This window comes from Centroberyx gerrardi, chromosome 16 (genome assembly GCF_048128805.1).
Source record: "Centroberyx gerrardi isolate f3 chromosome 16, fCenGer3.hap1.cur.20231027, whole genome shotgun sequence".
Taxonomy (NCBI): Eukaryota; Metazoa; Chordata; class Actinopteri; order Beryciformes; family Berycidae; genus Centroberyx; species Centroberyx gerrardi.
This window is the reverse complement of record NC_136012.1, coordinates 11407225-11427224: the sequence shown is the minus strand read 5'-3', so window position 1 is coordinate 11427224 and position 20000 is coordinate 11407225. Positions and strand designations below refer to the sequence as shown.

Genomic DNA, 20000 nt, shown 5'->3' with positions numbered 1-20000 from the left:
TGTCACCATCAATATAACTGCCATCCGGCCGACTCCTGTAGCTGTATCACCGTGATTTATGACCCGCAATGGCTTATGCATTCAGAACTCTTTTCGCTATTATCATCCCTGTCTGGGGAGCAGAGGTAACTGCCTCTGTTAGTTATCACTGCTTGGCAGCTTTATGACAAATGCCTCCCCTGCGTTAACCGGGGAAGCTCTTTCTGACAGCGCGCTACTGCCGGGGAGAGTGGGTGGTATTTGTCTATTTTGTCCTCGCCCTTGATGCGAGGAGCGAATTCATCTCTGATAACTGCTGGTTGTTTTAATGCGTGTGTGGCTGTGCTTTTGTGACTATTTGAGCAGCCTGAGTCAGACGGTAAATATCATGTATCTCTTTGCGTTCGGTGCTGCTTCGCGCTGTGGAAAACTCTGTCAGACTGCACTTGAGACTTAGGCGAACGGTGGGAAGATGAGGGTTTGAGGAAGAAGGTGTTTTTTTTTGTTTTTTTTACACATTCCTTGGTGTTTTTTGCAGTTGTTATTCGATTTTTTTTTGGTGGAGTAGGAGGTCTTTGCGTCACTGAATGCCATTGATGTGATTAGCTGTTTCTAGGCTAATTTGTGCCCCCCCACCCTCACCCCCCTCACCCCCCCAACCTTCTCTCTCCACCCCTTACTGTTCTCTTCCCATTCCTCGGCTTTGGCCAGCGTAACCCCTAGCGATGAGGGGGGGGCGGGGGCGTTCTCGCGGCTCCCCCCCACCCCACCCCCCCTGTACCCTGTAAATGTCACAGAGGAGCGACGGCCTTTTAAAAAAAAATGTTTATGTTCCCGACTGCCCCTTGTTCCACTCGCTCTGCAAATTTCAGCCTGGTCAACATACAAATGTTGACCCTGCACAGCTGTCTGAACAGCAATACGACAAATAATACCAGTGAAAAAAGTATCTTTATCTATTTGTTAAATACATATACGTTTTTGGTTTTTTTGCATGCTCCATAAATGCAGACATTGTAAACTTCCTATCTGTCTTTCAGCTCCAAAGCGTGAAGACGGCGTGACAGGCGAGGAGTTTTTTGAGAGAGTAAGTCATGTTTCACACAGGAAAGGTTTTTTTATTCACAAGCCTAACAAAGCCAGAAGATGAAACAAAAGAAAATCCAGCTGCTCTCTCAAAGCATCATCATGCATAAGGTCCCTGTTTAAATGTAGCATGCAGATCAGCGAGAGCCTGCTGCCAGCACTCTAACATTTGCTCTATGCTCTGCACCCAGTGATTATTGTTTTTATAGAGGTGATAATTACAGTCTTTGAAATGCAAATCAACCTTTGTATTCATGGGCTGAGGAAATCTGTTTTGTGTCTGTATGTGTTTATGCGTGTGTTCTGATTGTGTGTGTTGTGATTTTCTGTGTGTGTGTGTGTGTTGTTCTGTGTGTGTGAGCCTTGTTGGAATGCGATAACAGGCGTCGCTCCCACAGTTAAATGCATTCCCCCTCCCAGCAACCTCTTTCTGACTAACACCGCTCTGTCTTTGTTTCTCGCTCTCCCCTATTGTTTGCGCTTCCACAGGTAATGAGAGAAACCGACACTCAGGTGAAATGGCCCTCCAAGCTGAAGATTGGAGCCAAGTCGAAGAAAGGTGACAAACTCTTTATATTTCAGACGCAACAACATCAAAGCCTCCTGTCTCTGTCTCCCTCCCTCCCCACAGTGTGTTTTTCTCTCACCCTTCCCCATAAATATATTCACCATCGCCCGTTTAACACGCTCAAACACATGCCGTTAAATTTGTACGACACTTTTGGGACTTCCCTGTGAAACGGAGCTCTCGTTTCCATCTAGACCCGCATGTGAAGGTGGAAGGGAAGAGAGCCAATGTGCTGGAAGCCAAAAAGAAGATACTAGAAGTGCTAGAAACCAAGGTGAGTGGGCTGAGGCCTGATGTACACAGTCTGCATGAATAATTATGGCAACAGATGTAGTTATACTTTTACATGCTTGCTGCACTGCTACAGTACTACTGCTCCACCCTCAATAGAAGGTATTTGTAAAATCCTGTTGTACTAACAAAAGAGTTGCAGGATGGGAGGACTTCTACAATGTCTAATGCTGTATGTGCATAAAATATACACTGTATTGGCTTATGCATTTCTTTTTCTTGTTGGATCTGCACCCATGAACCTCTGAAATCAACTAAGTATTGAAATCCAACATGCAGGTGAACAAGGTGACTCTAAAGATGGATGTGGCCTACACAGAACACTCCCATGTGATCGGGAAAGGCGGTGGGAACATCAAAAAGGTGATGGAGGTCACATCCTGCCACATCCACTTCCCTGACTCCAACCGCCACAACGCTACAGGGGAGAAAAGCAACCAGGTAACTCTCTCTGAAACCCGAGGAAACGGGCAACAGCCACTCATCATGCAGTAAGAACAGTAACTGTCACTTTGACAAGGATCTGAAAAATGACACATTCATTGACTTACTTTAAATTCAGTTTTTTGCCAACTTTTCTCACTTGCTTTGGCTCATCTGTGCAGGTCTCCATTGCTGGGCCAATTGAAGGAGTGGAGTCAGCCAGGAGGAGGATAAGAGTGAGTGGTCAACAGGGAGGGAAAGCCGGAGGATTGATTTTTATTTGTCTGGAAGCACAATGCCTTCACTCCTGTCATGACACAGATCGATAGAGAATGATTAATAGACTGTCCCGATAACAGACAAAAAGAAGATAAGTATATTTGGCAAAAAAGCCCAACATTATATCCCCTGTCTCTGGTCCCATCTCTCTCTGCCTCTTTTCTCCCTCTCCTCTCCATCCCATTCTCTCTCTCTCTCTCCATCTCATCACCTTACCCATCCCAGGACCTGCAGCCGCTGGCCTTGACCTTTGACCTCCCGGTCAGCCTGGTGCCCCAGGCCCTGCCGGATGCAGGCTCCCCGCTCATCCAGCAGGTAGTGCAGGCGTTGGGGATCAGTGTGAGCTTCAGGACCCTGCCGCCCCAGCCTCAGGCCCAGCCCCCCTTCTATGGCAGCTGCTGCACCGTCCGCGGTCTGCAGGGCAACGCCGCCGCTGTCAAGGTTAGTAAACATTTACATTGTAACATTTACAACTTAGGGAGTGCTTTTATCCAGTTTACAATGAATACAGCAGTAGAATAAGCTCAGATTCTTATTACAAGCAGCCATTGTTAAGGAGTGAAAGGGCGCAAAGGTCATGGTGCCCTGACAATGTTGCTGTGACCATAGAACGATCATGTAAGATCATGTAAAAGTGAAGTGCTAGGGAAAGAAATAAAGTAATAGCTTATAGATAGTGAGTTTGTAAACACATACAGGTACAGAAGTATATGTTTGGTTGATATGAACCAAGAAAGTTGGTTCATACTTTCCTAAACTGTCAGTAATCAGTCATGAGCACATGTACTTTTTTACACAAATACATATACATGTGCACGCCCACTACTAATACTGCTACTGCTGCTGCTATTAATATATTATGTGTATGCATTGTGTGCAGGCATGTATGTATGTACACACCAATGTGTGTGTGGAGAGCAGATATGCATGCAACTTGGTAGATTTGCAGAAAAACCTAAACAAACCTGACAAGAAACCTACTGACACACAGATGGATAGATATAACAAACACACACACACACACACACACACACACACATAATGTCTCATCCATTTGTGTTTCTCCACAACATCGTATCATCTCATTCAATCTCTCTCCTGCAGAAGGCGGTGTGCATCCTGATGGAGCTGCTGCTGGGGTCAGAGGTCGGGGGTCAGGCAGCGGGGGTCATGGTGAGCAGCCAGCTGGACGTCACCTCCCAGCAGCACCTCTTCCTGTTGGGGCAGAACGGAGCCCACTTCCTGGGCGTCATGCACCAGACCCAGACCCAGATCATCCTGCCGGACCTCAGCGCTCCGCAGAACCCGCCCTCGCTGCTCATCCAGGGCAGCGCTGACGGAGTGTGTCTGGCCAGGCAGCAGCTCATGGTAGGAAGGGGCTTGGGGGGAATGGGAGCGCTGGATAAGGCTTGTTTCGGTTGTTTAGGTAGGATTGTGTTAAAGAACGATCCCGAGAGCTAGCAGTTGCTTATTCTTTGAGAAACTGGAGCGCTTGCATATGTCAAAACTCATTTTCCATGCTTGTGTTCTGTTACTATTTGCTACATTCTGCTCTAAATCAGCTTGTTTGCTGCAGCAGTGACCCAATTTCCCCACAGGAATCATTTAAGTGTCATCCAATCTCATCTTATTTTGTATTTTCTTCCTTCCCCTCTCTCCCCTTCTTTTCTTTTCTCTCTCATTTTGTGTGGTGTATGCGTGTGGCGTGTGCACATCCAGGACTGCCTGCCTGTGTGTCTGATGTTTGACATGCGTGAGGACGGGGAGGCAGATCCTCGTAAACTGGCTCAGATGATGCAAAACCTGGGAGTGTTCATCAGTGTCAAGCCTAAAGTCAAACAGACTAGCAAGGTACGGCTTTATTCATGCAGCCTCACTACTTTCACCCTGTCACATATCACCTCCATCCATAAAGCAGAGGTTATTTTGTTGTTCCCTTTGGCCACCAGTCCCGTTATTTAATTCATTTTATTATGTCAAAACAGCCAGTCTGGGACTTTCAGACCCACTGAATCATTCCGATTGAAATATTTCTGAAATGGCCATTTTGATTTCTGTGTTAAACCACTCTTGCTTGACTGTATTCTCACTTGTCGTCTCACTTGATGAGCTGCGGTGTTGCATGCTGATCTAAGTCTCTGTATTGGTGTACAGTCAGTGGTGGTGAAGGGTCTGGAGAGGAACATCTCCAGTCTGTATGAGGCCCGTCGGCTGCTCCTGGGGCTGGATTCCTGTGAGACTGCCAAGGTAACCAAGATGACCCCTGACCCCCTGCTGACCGGCAGCGGGCTGACCAACTACTGGCTCAACATGTTGCTGCAGCAGCTCCGCCTGTCCGAGCAGGGTGAGTCTCTCTGTGTCCTTGTCTATATTTTAGATATGAACTTACTGTGATCTTCTACTCACTATCTTTTGTGCCTCCCTCGCTGGTCAGGCCCTGTGTCTGCTCCCACTCCTGAGGTGATGATTGGATGTCACAGTCAGGCTAAGCCCCGCCCCTTGCCTCCGCCAGGCTTGGCCCCTCCCATTGAGGAAGGGAGGGCAGGACTGAAGGGGACCGACAGCCGGCCACTGGAGAAGGTTTCTATGTGTTTGATTATTCAAAATGCTCTTAGTAAAGCCCAATGACACCAAAACCAACCACTGATTTTCTCTCTTTCTTCTTCAGATCCCAGAGAATGAGGACCAATCTGGCCAATCAGAGGATGAGAGCTTCGGGCCCATGGTGATGACATCATCAGAGGTGTGTGAGGCGGTGTGCAGCAGCAGCAGCAGCAGCAGGATGGGACTGATGGGTCGGAGGGGGAGCCTCCAGGGTCCCGAGCTCAGCAGGGTTTTCAGCCAGATGGGCAGACGACACTCTACGGGTCAGGCCCTGACACACAGGTGAACACACACACACATGCACACACACACACCTGCATGTGCCAGATCTGTCTGGAATCCGGCCTAAAGTTGCAAACACAGAAAACCAAGTTAGAGAAAGCAATGCTTGTTGTTTCTATCTTGACCTCATCTATATTTAGCTTTTTGCTGAATCTCATTCTGTACTCTCGTGGCACTCCAGATAACAGAGAAACTTTGCAGCGCTGTGCATTTTTACTGGAGCAGCTCTGCCCTAATGCAGCTCATAATGATATAGCATCATGACACTGCCTTTGAAATCCTCCTATTAAGTCTCAGCATTACTGCTGCCCTGGGAGAAGGAGTAAGAATTGTTAAGCTCTCAAGTTTTACAGACATTTCCTTTGTGTGTGTGTGTGTGTGTGTGTGTGTGCGTCTCCTGTATGAGGCAGATTCCTGAATGGAGAGATTGAGGGAGGGAGGAGCGACAGGAGGAACAGCCTGAGGAGAGAGGTGACGCTGGCTCATGATGCTCTCACTGATGAGGTGAGGAGAAACAAGAAGTGGAGATCTCTCTCTTTCTCTCTTTCCTCCCCAGCTGATACATTACAGCCAAGGTTATGAAGAATCTAATATAGTTACAACAGATTCTCAGTGATCAGATGTTTGAGTCTCTATACCTGACTTAAATAAGGAGAGGTTTGCTAGTGCTTTAGAATGAATCCTTGTCTAGAGCCTAAGGGAGCATGAGAGAGAGAAAAAAGAGAAGACAAGATTTAATACACAACACCTTAAACCTTTGTTTATCCTATGCCGAGTTTAGATGACAAGATAGATTGAACGCAGCAGCAGCATTTTATTTGTGGTGTTGTGGAACCAATTGATTTCTCACCTCCCTGACCCCTGCCAGACTCCGTTTTGAGAATTGATTTTTCTGTTTGTTTGCTTCCCATCTTATTTGTCATCTCTCGCTCTCAAAGTTACCGTGCGGAGGATTAACAAGTTTACCACCGTAACAGCAGGAAGCGTTGCAGCGCGTGGGTGTTTGTTCCCGCCGTAAATTAGGTTCCCCCCCCTCCTGTCCTCAGTAGCCAGAGAAAAAATAATTCAATTTCATGCATTATTTACCTTCTCTATTTCCTGTTTGTGTTGTGCAGGGTTATGACTATGAGAAGAAGAAACTGCTGGCAACCCGAGGTTAGTGCTCCTAAATGTTTAATATTTCTTCCTGTCTCACTGTGGCCTCAAGAGCTCTGCACAGACTTCTGTACCAACAATTAGGGCAGTGCTATGCAAGCGTTTTTCATTGATCTATGGCTGCTGTATACTGGAGACAGATATATTAAAACACAGTTTACAGGGCGGGGTTTGGCACAGAATAGTTATATTGTTGTTTTGCTTGTCAAACATCCACCCATACAACCAAGCTGTTGTTTTTGGAGCTGAAGAGGATTAGCGTGAGAGTGGAAAAGCAATTCACCTCAGCTCCTCAGAGATAGACAGCACAGTGCATCAAGGTTTGGCCATGTTCTGGCAATAATGTGTTTTCATGTCATATGATTGGATAGGCCACTTCCATTGTTGCAGCCTTTTTTAGTTTATTCAAATCAGTGATGAACACATTAATATGCTGAGCAGAGCCAGGAATTTGATAGAGGGGACCCATTTCGGCGCTGCACACTGCCAAGACGACTGATGAAGGGGACCTGTTTGTGGGCTGCACCGTGCCAAAGTTATAATAGAGTAGCATTGGCACTCCCACTTAATTCACACAGTTTACGCAGATACACAATGCAGGCAACACACACGTGCACACACACTTACTGTGTCTGTGCACACATAAGTACTCACATGCACACACACACGCATGCACGCACACATGCACACACACACACGCACGCACACACACACACACACACACACACACACACACAAAAACAACACAACCTCATCTATCATCCAGAATGAGAGATACTGGGGAGATCTGCAGCCAAATGGTGCTCAATTCCCTCAGTGTTCCTTTATGGGATTATGAATTAGCAGTTTGAATGGGCCATCTGCCTCACAGTCATTAAGATACCCATATGCCAGTATATGAATGGGACATTTACACACACAAATGATAACCCACCAGTTACAATCCTGTTGGTATCGCACTCTTTCTCGAGTGCTATTACAGTTTTTATCACGCATTCACACATGGATCCTATTCCGGTGCCAGAAGAGTCCCAGGGTCATTTGTCTGTTGAGTGTCTGTATCTGTCTCGGTATCTGCAGTCTGTGCTTTATTACTGTAAGCATGTCACATACTAGCAATTATAACTACTATCTATAATTCGGTCTTCATTATTTCACACCTGAAACCAAATGTATCCAATTCAGTCTCTTAGAGGAGTAAATGGAAAACTTTAGTGATGGAGAGACTGTGGCTATGTGTGTGTATAAACATGAAAAAAAGAGCACATCAATATGAATTTGAATATTTTTGTACTGGGTACACATATTTCTGCATAGCTGTACTGCTTTTCTGTGTATTTTTATGACTTATTGAATGTGTGTTTTCCCTCTCTGTGTATGTGTGCGTGTTCTCAGCCATGCAGAGGAAGCCCGTGGTGACGGAGGTCCGGACGCCCACAGACACGTGGAGCGGCCTCGGCTTCTCCAAGTCCATGCCTGCCGAGGCTGTGAAAGAGCTCCGCAACATCAGCCGACGCAGCTACAAACCCTACCTGAGCAACGGCACCAGCCAGCAGCAGGTACAAATGAGCTGATGCTGCCTCAAAGCAATATTCCACTTGATGTTAACATGGGGGTTATTTGGCACTTGAGCGCCATGAAAACCAGAATATAAACTACTCACCTAGACCGGATGCAGCTGGGACAAGTTTGTAGTGTTTGTAGTGTTTGAATGAGGCCATGAAAATAGCCAGAAAACTTACATTTAACACGTTTGTGAACAGATTCAACAACAGATCCTGCTTTTAAGACAGTAAAGCACTCCTGGGTCCATCCTCATATTGCATTCTGTTGCTGAATCTGTTCACAAATGTGTTAAATGTCAGTTTTCGGGCTATTTTTGTGGCCTCATTCAAATGAATGGGGAGTAAAAATCAGAACGCTACAAACTCATCCAGCTGCATCTGATCTTTGTGAGTAGTTCATATTCTGGTTTTCATGGCAGCCAATTGCTGAATAAGCCCCATGTTAAAACTAAGTGGAATATTGCTTTAACCTCTGTAGTGAGACTGAAGTTAAATAGCTTTCCTATCTACTCCTACTTATCATGGTATGGGCTATCTCAGGGCCTCGAATGATTTGAGTGTTTTCTCTTTAGTTCGTTCAGAGTGCCAGATGGGTGGAGTTTACACTTTTGCTGTACTAGTTGAATGTATTTTTTTTAATAGCGGTGCAATGAAATTAGCATCCCCATTGCGCCCAACTGACACAGTCTCATTTATTTATATTGCCCTCTAACAGTTTCAGGCATTTATCTCTCTGTGGGGTAAGCACTGCCAATTTGCACGCTCAATTACCTGGGGCCTGATACCATCGCCCCGGTCAACAAACAGCCCCTCTTCAGCAGCCTGTTTACCTGGGCTGTTTCAGCTCATCGCCCCGGCTCTTTAGACGCTTTCTGATCAGCCGCCCTCTGCATACTCAGTAGTCAGTGACTGAGAAGCAGACGCACTCAGGTTAATAGGCGCAAGAGGAATTCCTCCTCCAGTTTTCCTCTGAGACTGAGGGAAGCAAGGAGAAAGCACCCGTTTTGCTCAAGGCGTTGATTATTTCTAGAGAGCGATTGCTTCTATCACAGGTCAGGCAACAGCAGCAAAGAAGCTTGTTTAGATACATATGTGCTTTTCTTCTCATAGTTTTGGATCAATGCATATTCTGTCCACTGAAATCAGTACACTGCAAAAAAATCTCCATCTTAACAAGTCTAGTTTATTATTGAGTCGTAAAATCATAATTTTCTTAAAATAAGTGAAAAAATCTTCCAGTGGGATTAGATCATTTCAATGCAAATTAACTTGTTTCAAGAATTTGTAGAATCAAGTGTCATTTTCTTGATCGTAATGCAGTGATCTGCCTTATTCTGACTTGTTTCAAGATATTGACACTCATTTCTAGAAAATTCCTGAAACAAGTGACACTGCATTGGAGTCATCTTACCCCATTGGCAGATTTATCTTGGTTTAAGAAAAATAAGATTTGAAGGCTGAATATGAGACTAAATGAATGAATTGTGATCACTGATAACCATTTTCTCTCATCCACTCAGCCTTAGGACAGATATAGAGAGAACGGAGGTCTGAAATGTACACAGATGAAAGCAACACACTGGTTGAATTTGAACTCCATCACCATCTCTCTCTCTCCCTTCCTCCAGTTGTGGGCTGCTCAGGCCGTGAAGGACCGAATGTGTAACGGGAGCAACTCGGAGAACTGGAGGGACAGACGTGGCTCCGCATCTTCGTCCTCGCCCGTCTCCTCCTCCTCTTCCTCCTCCTCCCCTTCCTCACCCCCCTCCAACTTCTCCTCCTCCTTCTCCTCTTCCGCCTCCTCCTTCCCCGCGTTTGCATCCTCAACGAGCAGAGGCAGAAATGACAAACCCTGTGAGTGTCCTCCATGGGGATATGCTTAAATCTCTGTATTTTTGGACTTGGAATGAATTAAGGGTCCAATGGGATTAACAAGGGAGTGATATAGTCACGTTCTTCATCTTTGACCTCTGACCTTCTCCTCTGAACTCTGCCCTCTGATGCCTAGCGGAGATCTTCCTGAGCGGCGGTAGCTACTTTGAGGGCGTTTCCTCATCCAGGAGGGCGTCGACCTGCAGCCAGCGGAGCCCCTCGCCCCAAATCACGGACGACCTGCCTGAGCTGCTCAGCCAGCTGGGCTTGGGGAAATACATTGATGTGTTCGAACAACAAGAGGTAAACACACATGGAGAGTTGGGAGGAATCAGAGACTTCAGACTTTTTGAAAGACAGTTGCCAGCGTGTCGAATAGCGTTTTTTCACTATCACTTATACATGCAACACGCTGGGTTTTGATTTGGTTGGCTGCGTGGGGAGAACTGGCTGCAGATTTTGAATCTAGTCTGGTGTATACACACACACACACACACAAACAAACACGCACACACTCTTGTTCCCCAGCCAAGCGTGTTCTGCATTATGAATGAGCATCGTGATGCAACTGCTATCTGTGCTCTGTTCGTCCAGATTGACTACCAGACATTCCTCACTCTGTCTGATGAGGATCTGAAAGAAGTGGGCGTCTCCACCTTCGGAGCCAGACGCAAGATGTTATTGGCAATCTCAGGTGAGAATCCGATGTCTTAGGTTGAATTCAGGTCAGCTTTTCCATCTGTCAGGGTGGTAGGTGGCTGTCGGATGAGTGTGAATCCTTCTGCATTGGCTGTGCTTTTATTGTTGAAGGCCCGTTGCTGTAGATTCTACTTCAGTCTATCCCTTTATCTTTCTGTCCAGACCTGACCAAGAGCAAGAGGAGGCTGTCAGATACGCCCGCTGTGAAGCCGGGCTACCTGGAAGGCGGGGCTAGTGGCCGACTTCCACGAATCATGGATGTAGAAGTTGCTGCTCAGAGTAACCGCTGGTGAGAGGAGGCGTCAATCAGCTCTGCGCTTTATCTGACCCAGGTGGAGTTCTAAAACCTCTAAAAGAAGACCGGGAGACTGTTGCCACTGCAGAAGTCTTGGATCAGTCTGTTCCTAGCCATAACTGAAGAAGTATGAAATTGCCCTGAGAGCAGCAGACAATATGTAGACATTTTTATCCAATTCCTTCCGTCTACAGCCAAAACCCAAAGCTTTTGATACAAGCTCAAGACAAGGAGGTCTTCCCTTTGAGACGTCTGATTCCACCAGAAACACACAATGTGAAACACACACTGGGAGAGTGTGTTCACAGTTCTCCTTTGTGGCATCTTTTATCCCGAGAAAGTGCCTTTCTTATGCAAACCATCGCTTTGACCATATGTGTTGATGATACTGTTAACCACTACATATATGCACTGTAAATAGAGATTTACAAGAGAAAATGAAATTGTATTATGATAGCGAAGATAAATAAACCGTTTCCAGTAACGTTGAGAGTCAATTTTTCATTCATACTCACCCATGTAAAGATGTAAACTAGCCTCCGACTGCTCCACCCACCACCAGAGGGCAGTGGTGTCACACACTGTGTTTAGACATTCAAGTCACATTCTTATTGCATGAAAAATAATGGATTTGTTTCAGGAATAAATACAGTGGCGGTGGCATTAGAGAGCATGATGGACAAGCTGGAATTGGCTCGGCAACATTCAGATAAGGAAAAAAAATGAATTCGGAAAACCTTAATAGGTAAATAGATTTATTGGTGTGAAGGTAATGTGAAACCCCTTTTAATATGGTTTGGTCTCACCTGACTGCACACCTAAAAGTTCCAATTAAATTTATCACTGGCTGCCAGCAGTGAAGCCACTGGAACCGTTTATGAGTTGTTTCCTGTTTAATTTATTTAGAACAGGACTACTCCCGGTAATTAAGTGTGATCACAGGCATGCCTTCTTCGTCTTACCGGCAAAGTGTTAATGAGAACGGCATGATCTCTTTCTAAATTTGCAACTTCGGAATCATTTCGTTTTGTCACCACAGTGAAGGGAACGGTCTGAGAAATCTCCTTCAGCATCTCCCACATTGCTTCCACACATGACATGGGGGGTTTTTGGATGAAGAGGGCCCTCTTGCCTGGGGGAGGAGAGCAGGGGGGCTCTGATACGTTCAGACTATCCGCAAGCTGCCTGGTGCAGCGGCAGCCAAGCATGAAAGAGAGTGTGAGTGGAAGAGGTGGGCTGTGACAGATTAGGGAGAGATGATCCCTACTTATTACAACGTCTGTGCCAATTACATAGGCAGGCTTTAGAGCAGTGGTCCTCAAATCTGGTCCTCGGGGTCCAGAGCGCTGCTGGTTTTCTATTCTGCCAGGTAGTTAATTGCGCTCCCCTGTCGTCCGAGGTCTAAATCAGACCCTGATTAGACAGCTAGAATGAAAACTACCTGGCTGAACAGAAAACCAGCAGCACTCTAGACCTCCAGGACCGGATTTGAGGACCATTGATATAGACCTTACATCCATTTAGATGACAACCTTACTTGGCATATGGCCCAGTACATCCCAGTAATAGGGTAGGTTGGCAAAATTAGGCTATTAGCTGACTCCAATTTGCAGCCTTTTCCTTTTAACTGAATAGTCTAAACAAATGTCTCACTCACAGTGATCACAGTGTTGAATCATTGGGAAAAGAGACGCAGTGCAAGTTAAGGCTTTACGTTATCAGAGATGGTTTGAATGGTTATTTAAGGATTCAATAGTTCAGTGATGGTCAGGATTAAGACAAATTATTCACAATAACCTGCGTGTCTAAGAGTAGGCTGTAAGCGAATAACCAACACTAATAACCAACACTGAACAATACCATATCTCATGTTCAATAACACACTAGTTTAGGCCGTTCCCTTTAGTCTCCAAATGGCCATGAATTACACACAGCTCCCCACTCTTGACCACTCACCGGTCTCCATGGAGACCCCGGGCTGAGGGGAGGCCCCGCCTGACCAGAAAGCCATCTGTGGATAATAAAAACCGAAATTAGAGAAATGAAATGGAGGAAAGGAGTGCCCTGAGGATAAAACTCAATGACGCATCTCCCTGTGCTGAAATGAAGATGGAGCTCACTCCAGGAGAAAGTGAGGGGGAGAGAGGAAGGAAAATAAGAATGATAAAGTGGCTTTAACTGTGCGGACACGGAGAGGCTTGAAAGTGAGCGGTGGAGTGCAATAGATGTGTGTTGTGTTGGCTTAAATCAGGAGGAAATGTAAACTTCTGAGATGCTTGACTGCAAATTTAAAAGACAATGAAAAAACAACAAAAAAACAACAAAGTATGGTGCAGCATAATCAATGTAATAAAATAGAGGGAAGAATAATCTGCTTTTGTCCTGCAGCCTATGCAATAGTAAAACTCCAGAGTGGCACACAATGCTGCACTAGTTATGGTCACAGAATTGGGTAATTATCCACCATCCACAGCTCCTGGTGTAATTTGCTTTGCATAGTTAAATCTATTGTCTATAGTAGCTGATAGTGGTAGTGGTTGTGGTTTCTGAACACTGAATGGGCCGTTTCAAGCCGTTTCAGCCATCCTACTCTGACTGTTGGTACAATGCGTTTTCAAACTGCTGAGCGGGCTGTTTCAAGCCAGCGGGGTCAGCTGTCCCATTAGCCAATGATATTACAAAAACACTCATTAAGCTTTTATGTTCTTTTCTAACAGCTAGGCACTGCTGCCTTTATGCTTCTTCTTTTTCAAAGCCAAGAGATAAGAGTATTTTCTGCTGTTCCCTTGTCTCTCTCTAGCAGGGGAGGCTGCTCTGTCAAGGTCTGGAAAAGGTCAGAATTGATGGAGGGCTTTCATTGTGCTACTGCAAAGAAATCTCAGCCTCAGAAAAACAAAAACAAAAGGGAAATATGAGAAACATAAATATGTGCACTTTCACATTGAGGAAAGAGATGTGTCTTTATCTCATAATTTTTTTTTTTTTTTCTGTGAAGACCCCGTGTCAAAAATGGATGTGACTCTAGTTGTGGAACGATAGGAGAACAACAGACGCATGGACACAGGCTTGGAAGGTTCAAAAGACACCCAAAGTGCCACTTTACTTAAATTTTCAAAGTTACAAATAAAAGTTCACTTGCTGACATGGTGAAGGTTTCAATTTTAAATCACTGAACATATCCAATGTTGGGAGGCAGAGGCATCAGAGCCTCTTCTCTGCTCCCCAGCTTCACATGTCCTCCCAGCTCAGGAGCAGCTTCTTCTTCTAGGGTCCATGCAGTCAAACCGCCTCAGCAGCCTTATTGGCCAATTAGAGAAAGAATGGCTGGCTGAGCGCTGCAGAGTTGTAGGCCTTGTAGTTTGCTTTTCTACACTGCTATCCCTCTGTGATGCGACAACATGTACTTTCTAACCTCCTGAGATTGGGAGAAGAACCAAAGAGACACTAGACAGCATCAACATAGCAACAAAGTATTGTAGCAGCCAAATAGGCATCACTTTCAGTTTGAGATGCATAGAGCTAGACCTGGCCAGGAAAACCTCTCTTTTACAGAAACACGATGAGAAACATGCAACAACAACGACAATACATCATTAATCTCATTGCTTCCTGGGCTTTCTGGGACATTCAAGATCAACGATTAAATAATTTACAATCCTCCAAGAAATAACAGAGAGAGCTTCTCAGAGCCTGGGAGTGTGGCGGCCGTTGCAGAAACATTGGAGAACATTGGGAGGAACCCAGCAGTGGAACACAGAACATGAGAATGAACCTCTGATGGGAGGACAGGGAACGGAACCCAGAATCTGGCCGTCCTGGAGGAAACATATTTACATCCAACACATCAGCTAACTGGCCTCACAGACTGACCAGAGGCTCTGACATGGACACACGAAGAAAGGGAGAGGAGGGACGGAATAAGAGAGAAGGAAAACAGAGAAGTGAGTCCATGTTAGTAGAGGTTAAAGATCGTGGGTTTGGGGAGGGTAGAGGCAGGGATTGGACAGCTTGAGCAGAATTCTAAAAGGGACTTGACAGTCTTTGTTGAAAACTAATAGACTGTCTGTTTTCTGTCTGAGGAAAGAGAGAAACACTTGATAAAGACGAGGTCAGAGGAGGGTCACTGAAGAGAGAGATTTTGGTAAGGGACAGGGATTACAAGAACAAGTTCAGGAGCCAAAAGATGGACCACTGCCGAGGTGGCTGGAGGAGACACTGGAATGGCTTCACATCTGTGCTGAGTTAACGGAGTTTCCTGGTTGGCTGATGGCAGAGTAAATGGGGCGGAGCTACCAAACGTAGCCGATCTCGTCATCTTTATCGTCTTCCTCGTCCTCATCGTCCTCGATGGCTCCTCGGGGGTGGATCCGGCCCCGTCTCTTCTTCTGCCGGCTCTGCCCACTCGTTGTTGGCTCCTCCTCCTGGTCGTCAAGGAGAATGACCGCGCCCCCACTGCCAAAATCCCCAGACGTCTCCTGGTCCTCATCTGTAGGGAGAAAGACAGACAGGCGTGCAGACACACAGGTTAGAGGGAGCTGAAGTTGACTTCATTTCCGTCAACCCTTGGGTTGACTTTACCCCCAAGTCAGTATATGGGAGGTTACTTCATATAAGCAATCTAAAAAATACATGGCTTAGATTTTAAATACATCAACACATCTCGCTTGGCTTAATTTCACAAAAATCCATTCAGTATTATTTACATAAACGACAAAATTAGTTACCGAACTACACTACCTGGCAGGCTTTTAGCCTAGCCGTGCCAGTTGGAATGTTCCATCTCCTGCAAAGGGAACAAGCTGTGGTAGCTAGCTAGAAGACACACTACTTTGCGGTCAATGGAAGATCGCGTTAGCCACTTAGCCGCTAGTCAACCATGGGAAGGCTTCGGCCTACAGTTTCGCCTCGGCTCCCTAGCAAACATTTTTGAGACGATGTCCATAGTTGTCCATAGCTGCTACCTGCATCGTTTTGTGAAATTAGGGCCTAAATATCTTTCTGATATCAATTCAAAACATCCAAAGTTATTTTAATATGTATTTTAATTGTGCCATTATCTTTATTTACACCCAGGTACAAGGATACTGTGTTAATCTAGTGTTAAAATCTAAACCTGCTTGGTGGCCCTGTGGTTGGGTTACTGTAGAGCGGTCCCATGGAGAAGAGCTGTTACGTTCCTACCTGTTAGCTCTATCCAGGGCCAAAAGGGAGAACTACAGGCCACTCAACTGGAGTATCTTGAGCTTGTTAGACCAGAGACAAAAGGCTGCTGCCTAAAGTGTGTGTGGTGGTGGCTGGAGAAACACCTCATCGATATTGAATACTGCAATTAGTGGCTTTGGACTGGACTGGCATTCAGGTGAGCCCTAACCCGTGACTGTGAGTTTGTTGACTGATTGGTAATCTGCCTGGCCTCGTTCTTGCCAATCGTTGTTCTTTTTTTTCTCCACAATGAAAGCCCATGGCCATTGATCTGCAGCAAACTGCATCTCTTGCCTTTTTGTGTTTCATCATTGCAATATCACACTGCTCTCACTGCCTGACCATTCCCTTTAAAATATCCACTGGCTGGCTTGTAAATCCAATTCCCAGTGTGTAACTTGGCACTCAACAGCATAAAACGGTCAAAGTAGCAAGAGTAACACCACAGCGAGCAGACACTAAAAGAAAAGTCTCAGATTTTATAGGTTGGACAGGTGTATCAAAGCACTTAATTCGATGATAATTTCGTGTCTCAGTGAATCTCTTGGGACGCTAACATCAGCCAGCAGTATACGAGTTTCCATTCCTTTTCATGAGTGGTAGCTCAGTTGCCGCCACTATTTTAGATTTAGAACAATTCTTTAGACATTGCTCTCTGTTGACAATGGATGTGAGACCGCTGGTGTTATATCAGAGCTACATGAGCAGAATAACAGAGGCGGAAAGAATCAGATGAGTGATAGTAAAGCAGGCAGACTGGCTCCAGAGGCATGCCTTATGTTAGCTATTTCCTAAATGGGCCTTGATGAATAGATACCAGTACAGATAAACAGAGAGAGAGAGAGAGGGGGAAAGCGAGAGAGAACAACAGCATCAGGATACTTAATCCATTAATACCAGTCTGGAGACTGTTTGTTGTTCTGCAACAAATCACTACTGACACCCCCACTCCTTTGGTCTGGGCTGTGTGTCTTTTGTGATTATAATTCCCCCCATGTTTCATGTTTATGTTTAAAGAGAAGCTCTGCATGCTCCAGCAAAACAGATAACACAGGCAGAGAAAAGAGACAGCCCTCCACCTGGATCGAAGTCTACTAACTAACTAACTAACTCTGAAAGACAGACAGGCAGCGAGACAAGAGGGATTAGAGTGAGTGTGTGTGTGTGTGTGTGTGTGTGTGTGTGCTGTGGTCTTACCACAGTTGGGGTTGCCCTGTTTTCTAGAGCCGGCGATCTCGTTTCCATATTTGTCCACACACCAACACTGACCAGTGCTGCCGTGGCACTGGGTCGGCTTGAAGTAGCCTTCCTCAGTACAACGAGGAATATAGGAGCCTAGAGAGAGAGAGAGGAGGAGGAAAGAGGAGGAGATGGAGGATAACGGGGGAAAAAAGGGAGGAAGGAAGTCAAATAAAGAAAGAAATGATGATCATTAAGAGTGGGCATATGAGGAGAAAACAGGATGAGAGAATTAAACGGGTAAAAATGAAAAGGTAGAATCAGATCCTTCCTCGGTAAAAAACACATCTCCTCCTGTAGTTGTGACCAAAGTTCTTTATATTCACAGACTGAGACCCACAATCAATTACCACTGTGAAGGCTGCAGGACAACGGCCATACATCCTGCTTAAAGGGGGCCAGTCACTTTTAATAACACACACACACACACACACACACACGCACACACGCACACACGCACACACACACACCTATTTTCTGTTCACCTTCATGTGACCCAGTCAAAGCCCATTTCTCAAGCTGTGTTTTGTTGTGAGCTAGAACACGATGTGGCCAACGGGGACAGAAGACGTGTCCAAAATGTCAGAGTCAAAGTGTGTGTACAGTATGCTTAATGCTATTGATTCCTTTTACCTTGTTGACTCTATGTAAAATACAAAATGTCATTCCAGTGTGGGTGTCTTTCAGCGTTCAAAGTGGGCATGTGTCCTTGGACAGGGGTGAGTGATTGACAGCTGTCACTCAACCAGACTGACCTATGAGGCTCTTCCGTCGGCTCTGAATCTGAATCCTGCTCTTCTCATTTTGGCAAGGCAACCCTAGGACCAGAGAACACACAAAGATATTTCATTAGGTTTCATTAAAAGACCCCTTTCTCCGCCTTCCCTTTCATCTATTTTCCCCCTTTCAGTCTTCAACTTCTCAACCCTCCTCCTACCTCTTTTCGATTTCTTACCCTTGCCACACTTTTCTTTCTATCCATTCCTCTCTACCTCACAAACAGCCACCATCCTCCCCATCTAGCCCCTATTTCCATCAGTCTCTACCTGACTCCCTATACTTTACCTTCATCAATCTGTCCTTCCCTTAACAACTTTCTCTCTCTCTCCCTCTTCCTGCAGCATCATTTGTTTACAGCAAATCCTTCTTTCCTCCTATCTTGCAGAGGCAGCAGTGGCACTACTCCTATTTCCAACCAACTCTTTTTTTACTCAGCCGTCCCCTCCTCCCTCCTTCCTCCCGCCTTCCCCCTCCTCACCCTCGGGCTTCTGGAAGCAGTAGCACCACTCGTTGTTGGACAGCTTGCCGTCTTTGAAGGAGTCACAGGAGTTGAAGAGGGGCTTCATGCACAGCTCATACTTGTCCAGGTAGATGGCGCTCAGCTCTGATTGGTCCAGCAGGAGGTCGAAGTTCATGTCCAGCTTGTTGAACATCCAGCCCAGAGAGTCCTTACAGATGGGCAGGATGCTGGTGTCGAAGCCTGGAGGAGACAATAGAGACAGAGACACTCATTGAAATGAAATTGAATGAATGAAATTGCAGAACACTGTACAGACCTCTTCCATTTTCATCTTTTTCAAGTAGCTTGTAACTGAGTGTGTGAGTGTGTGTGAGTGTGTTGGTAGAGCTGAGCTGTGTTGAAACATGTTGACTTTACAGAGAACAGAGTAGAGTCACTGTCAACATCACCACCAGTCCTCAAGAGGATTGGAAAGAGCAGCTGTTCAACAGAAAAGAAGAGCAGGACACACACGCACACACAAACACACACACACACACACACACACATATACCCTCACACACACACACACACACACGCACACGCACACGCACATGCACACACTAACTCAGGGGAGTTATACTCACGTCCTGCGGCGGAGTCGAAGCTGTCAGAGGATTTCAGGTCTCTGTTGGCGTCGAGGTGGAGAACTCCGAACCAGTCCTTCAGTCTGGAGGCCAGGCTGTGGAGCTCTGTGTCACTGCAGGCTACACACACACACACACACAGGCAAAATAATGAGGAGAGGGAGAGATGTCAATCTTATGCCGTCATCAGTAAAAAAAAGTAACTGCGTCTCTCACTCCTCTCACTTTATTTTTTCTCATTTCTCATCCGTACTTTTCCTCTCTGTCTTCTTTCGGTTTTTCTCATCCAACTTTCCCCTTTCAGTAAACACAGAGGAGTGATAACACACACCAAACTGCTGCAATGTCTTGACTGTTACCATAGGAACACAATCTAACACACACACACACACACACACACACTTCCCTCCTCTGTTTTCCTCACTTGCTGCCATCTCTATCTGATTAGCGTTTAGTGCTGCTGATCAAATGACAGATTCTATCAGTTTGGGAGACTACACACACACGCACACACACACACACACACAACCAGTGAGCAATGGTCTATTAGAAATCCGAGATGTCAACTGGCCCTCAAGGGAAACATCGACCAATG

The 20000-nt window shown here is 45.8% G+C and overlaps 2 protein-coding genes across 2 annotated transcripts in view; one reads left to right on the top strand and one right to left on the bottom strand.

Moving 5' to 3' along the window:
- bicc2 (bicaudal C homolog 2) overlaps positions 1-11096 on the top strand; it is an 11915-nt gene extending 819 nt beyond the window's left edge. Inside the window, exons 2-19 of the mRNA XM_071908481.2 lie at positions 1020-1066; positions 1555-1624; positions 1828-1907; positions 2204-2365; positions 2530-2583; positions 2852-3067; positions 3731-3994; positions 4346-4477; positions 4781-4970; positions 5061-5206; positions 5295-5512; positions 5923-6016; positions 6628-6667; positions 8063-8226; positions 9861-10086; positions 10241-10407; positions 10699-10798; positions 10966-11096. Of these exons, the coding sequence (XP_071764582.2) occupies positions 1020-1066; positions 1555-1624; positions 1828-1907; positions 2204-2365; positions 2530-2583; positions 2852-3067; positions 3731-3994; positions 4346-4477; positions 4781-4970; positions 5061-5206; positions 5295-5512; positions 5923-6016; positions 6628-6667; positions 8063-8226; positions 9861-10086; positions 10241-10407; positions 10699-10798; positions 10966-11096 (2501 nt within the window). The remainder of the gene's footprint in view (positions 1-1019; positions 1067-1554; positions 1625-1827; positions 1908-2203; positions 2366-2529; positions 2584-2851; positions 3068-3730; positions 3995-4345; positions 4478-4780; positions 4971-5060; positions 5207-5294; positions 5513-5922; positions 6017-6627; positions 6668-8062; positions 8227-9860; positions 10087-10240; positions 10408-10698; positions 10799-10965) is intronic.
- Positions 11097-15180: 4084 nt separating this feature from the next.
- The window catches only part of LOC139918934 (testican-1), a 91085-nt gene continuing 86265 nt past the window's right edge, over positions 15181-20000 (bottom strand). The window contains exons 8-12 of the mRNA XM_071908482.2: positions 19406-19525; positions 18798-19019; positions 18295-18357; positions 17498-17635; positions 15181-15584 (exon numbers count right to left, since the gene is read on the bottom strand). Coding sequence (XP_071764583.2) covers positions 15388-15584; positions 17498-17635; positions 18295-18357; positions 18798-19019; positions 19406-19525 — 740 coding nt within the window. The 3' untranslated portion in view covers positions 15181-15387. The remainder of the gene's footprint in view (positions 15585-17497; positions 17636-18294; positions 18358-18797; positions 19020-19405; positions 19526-20000) is intronic.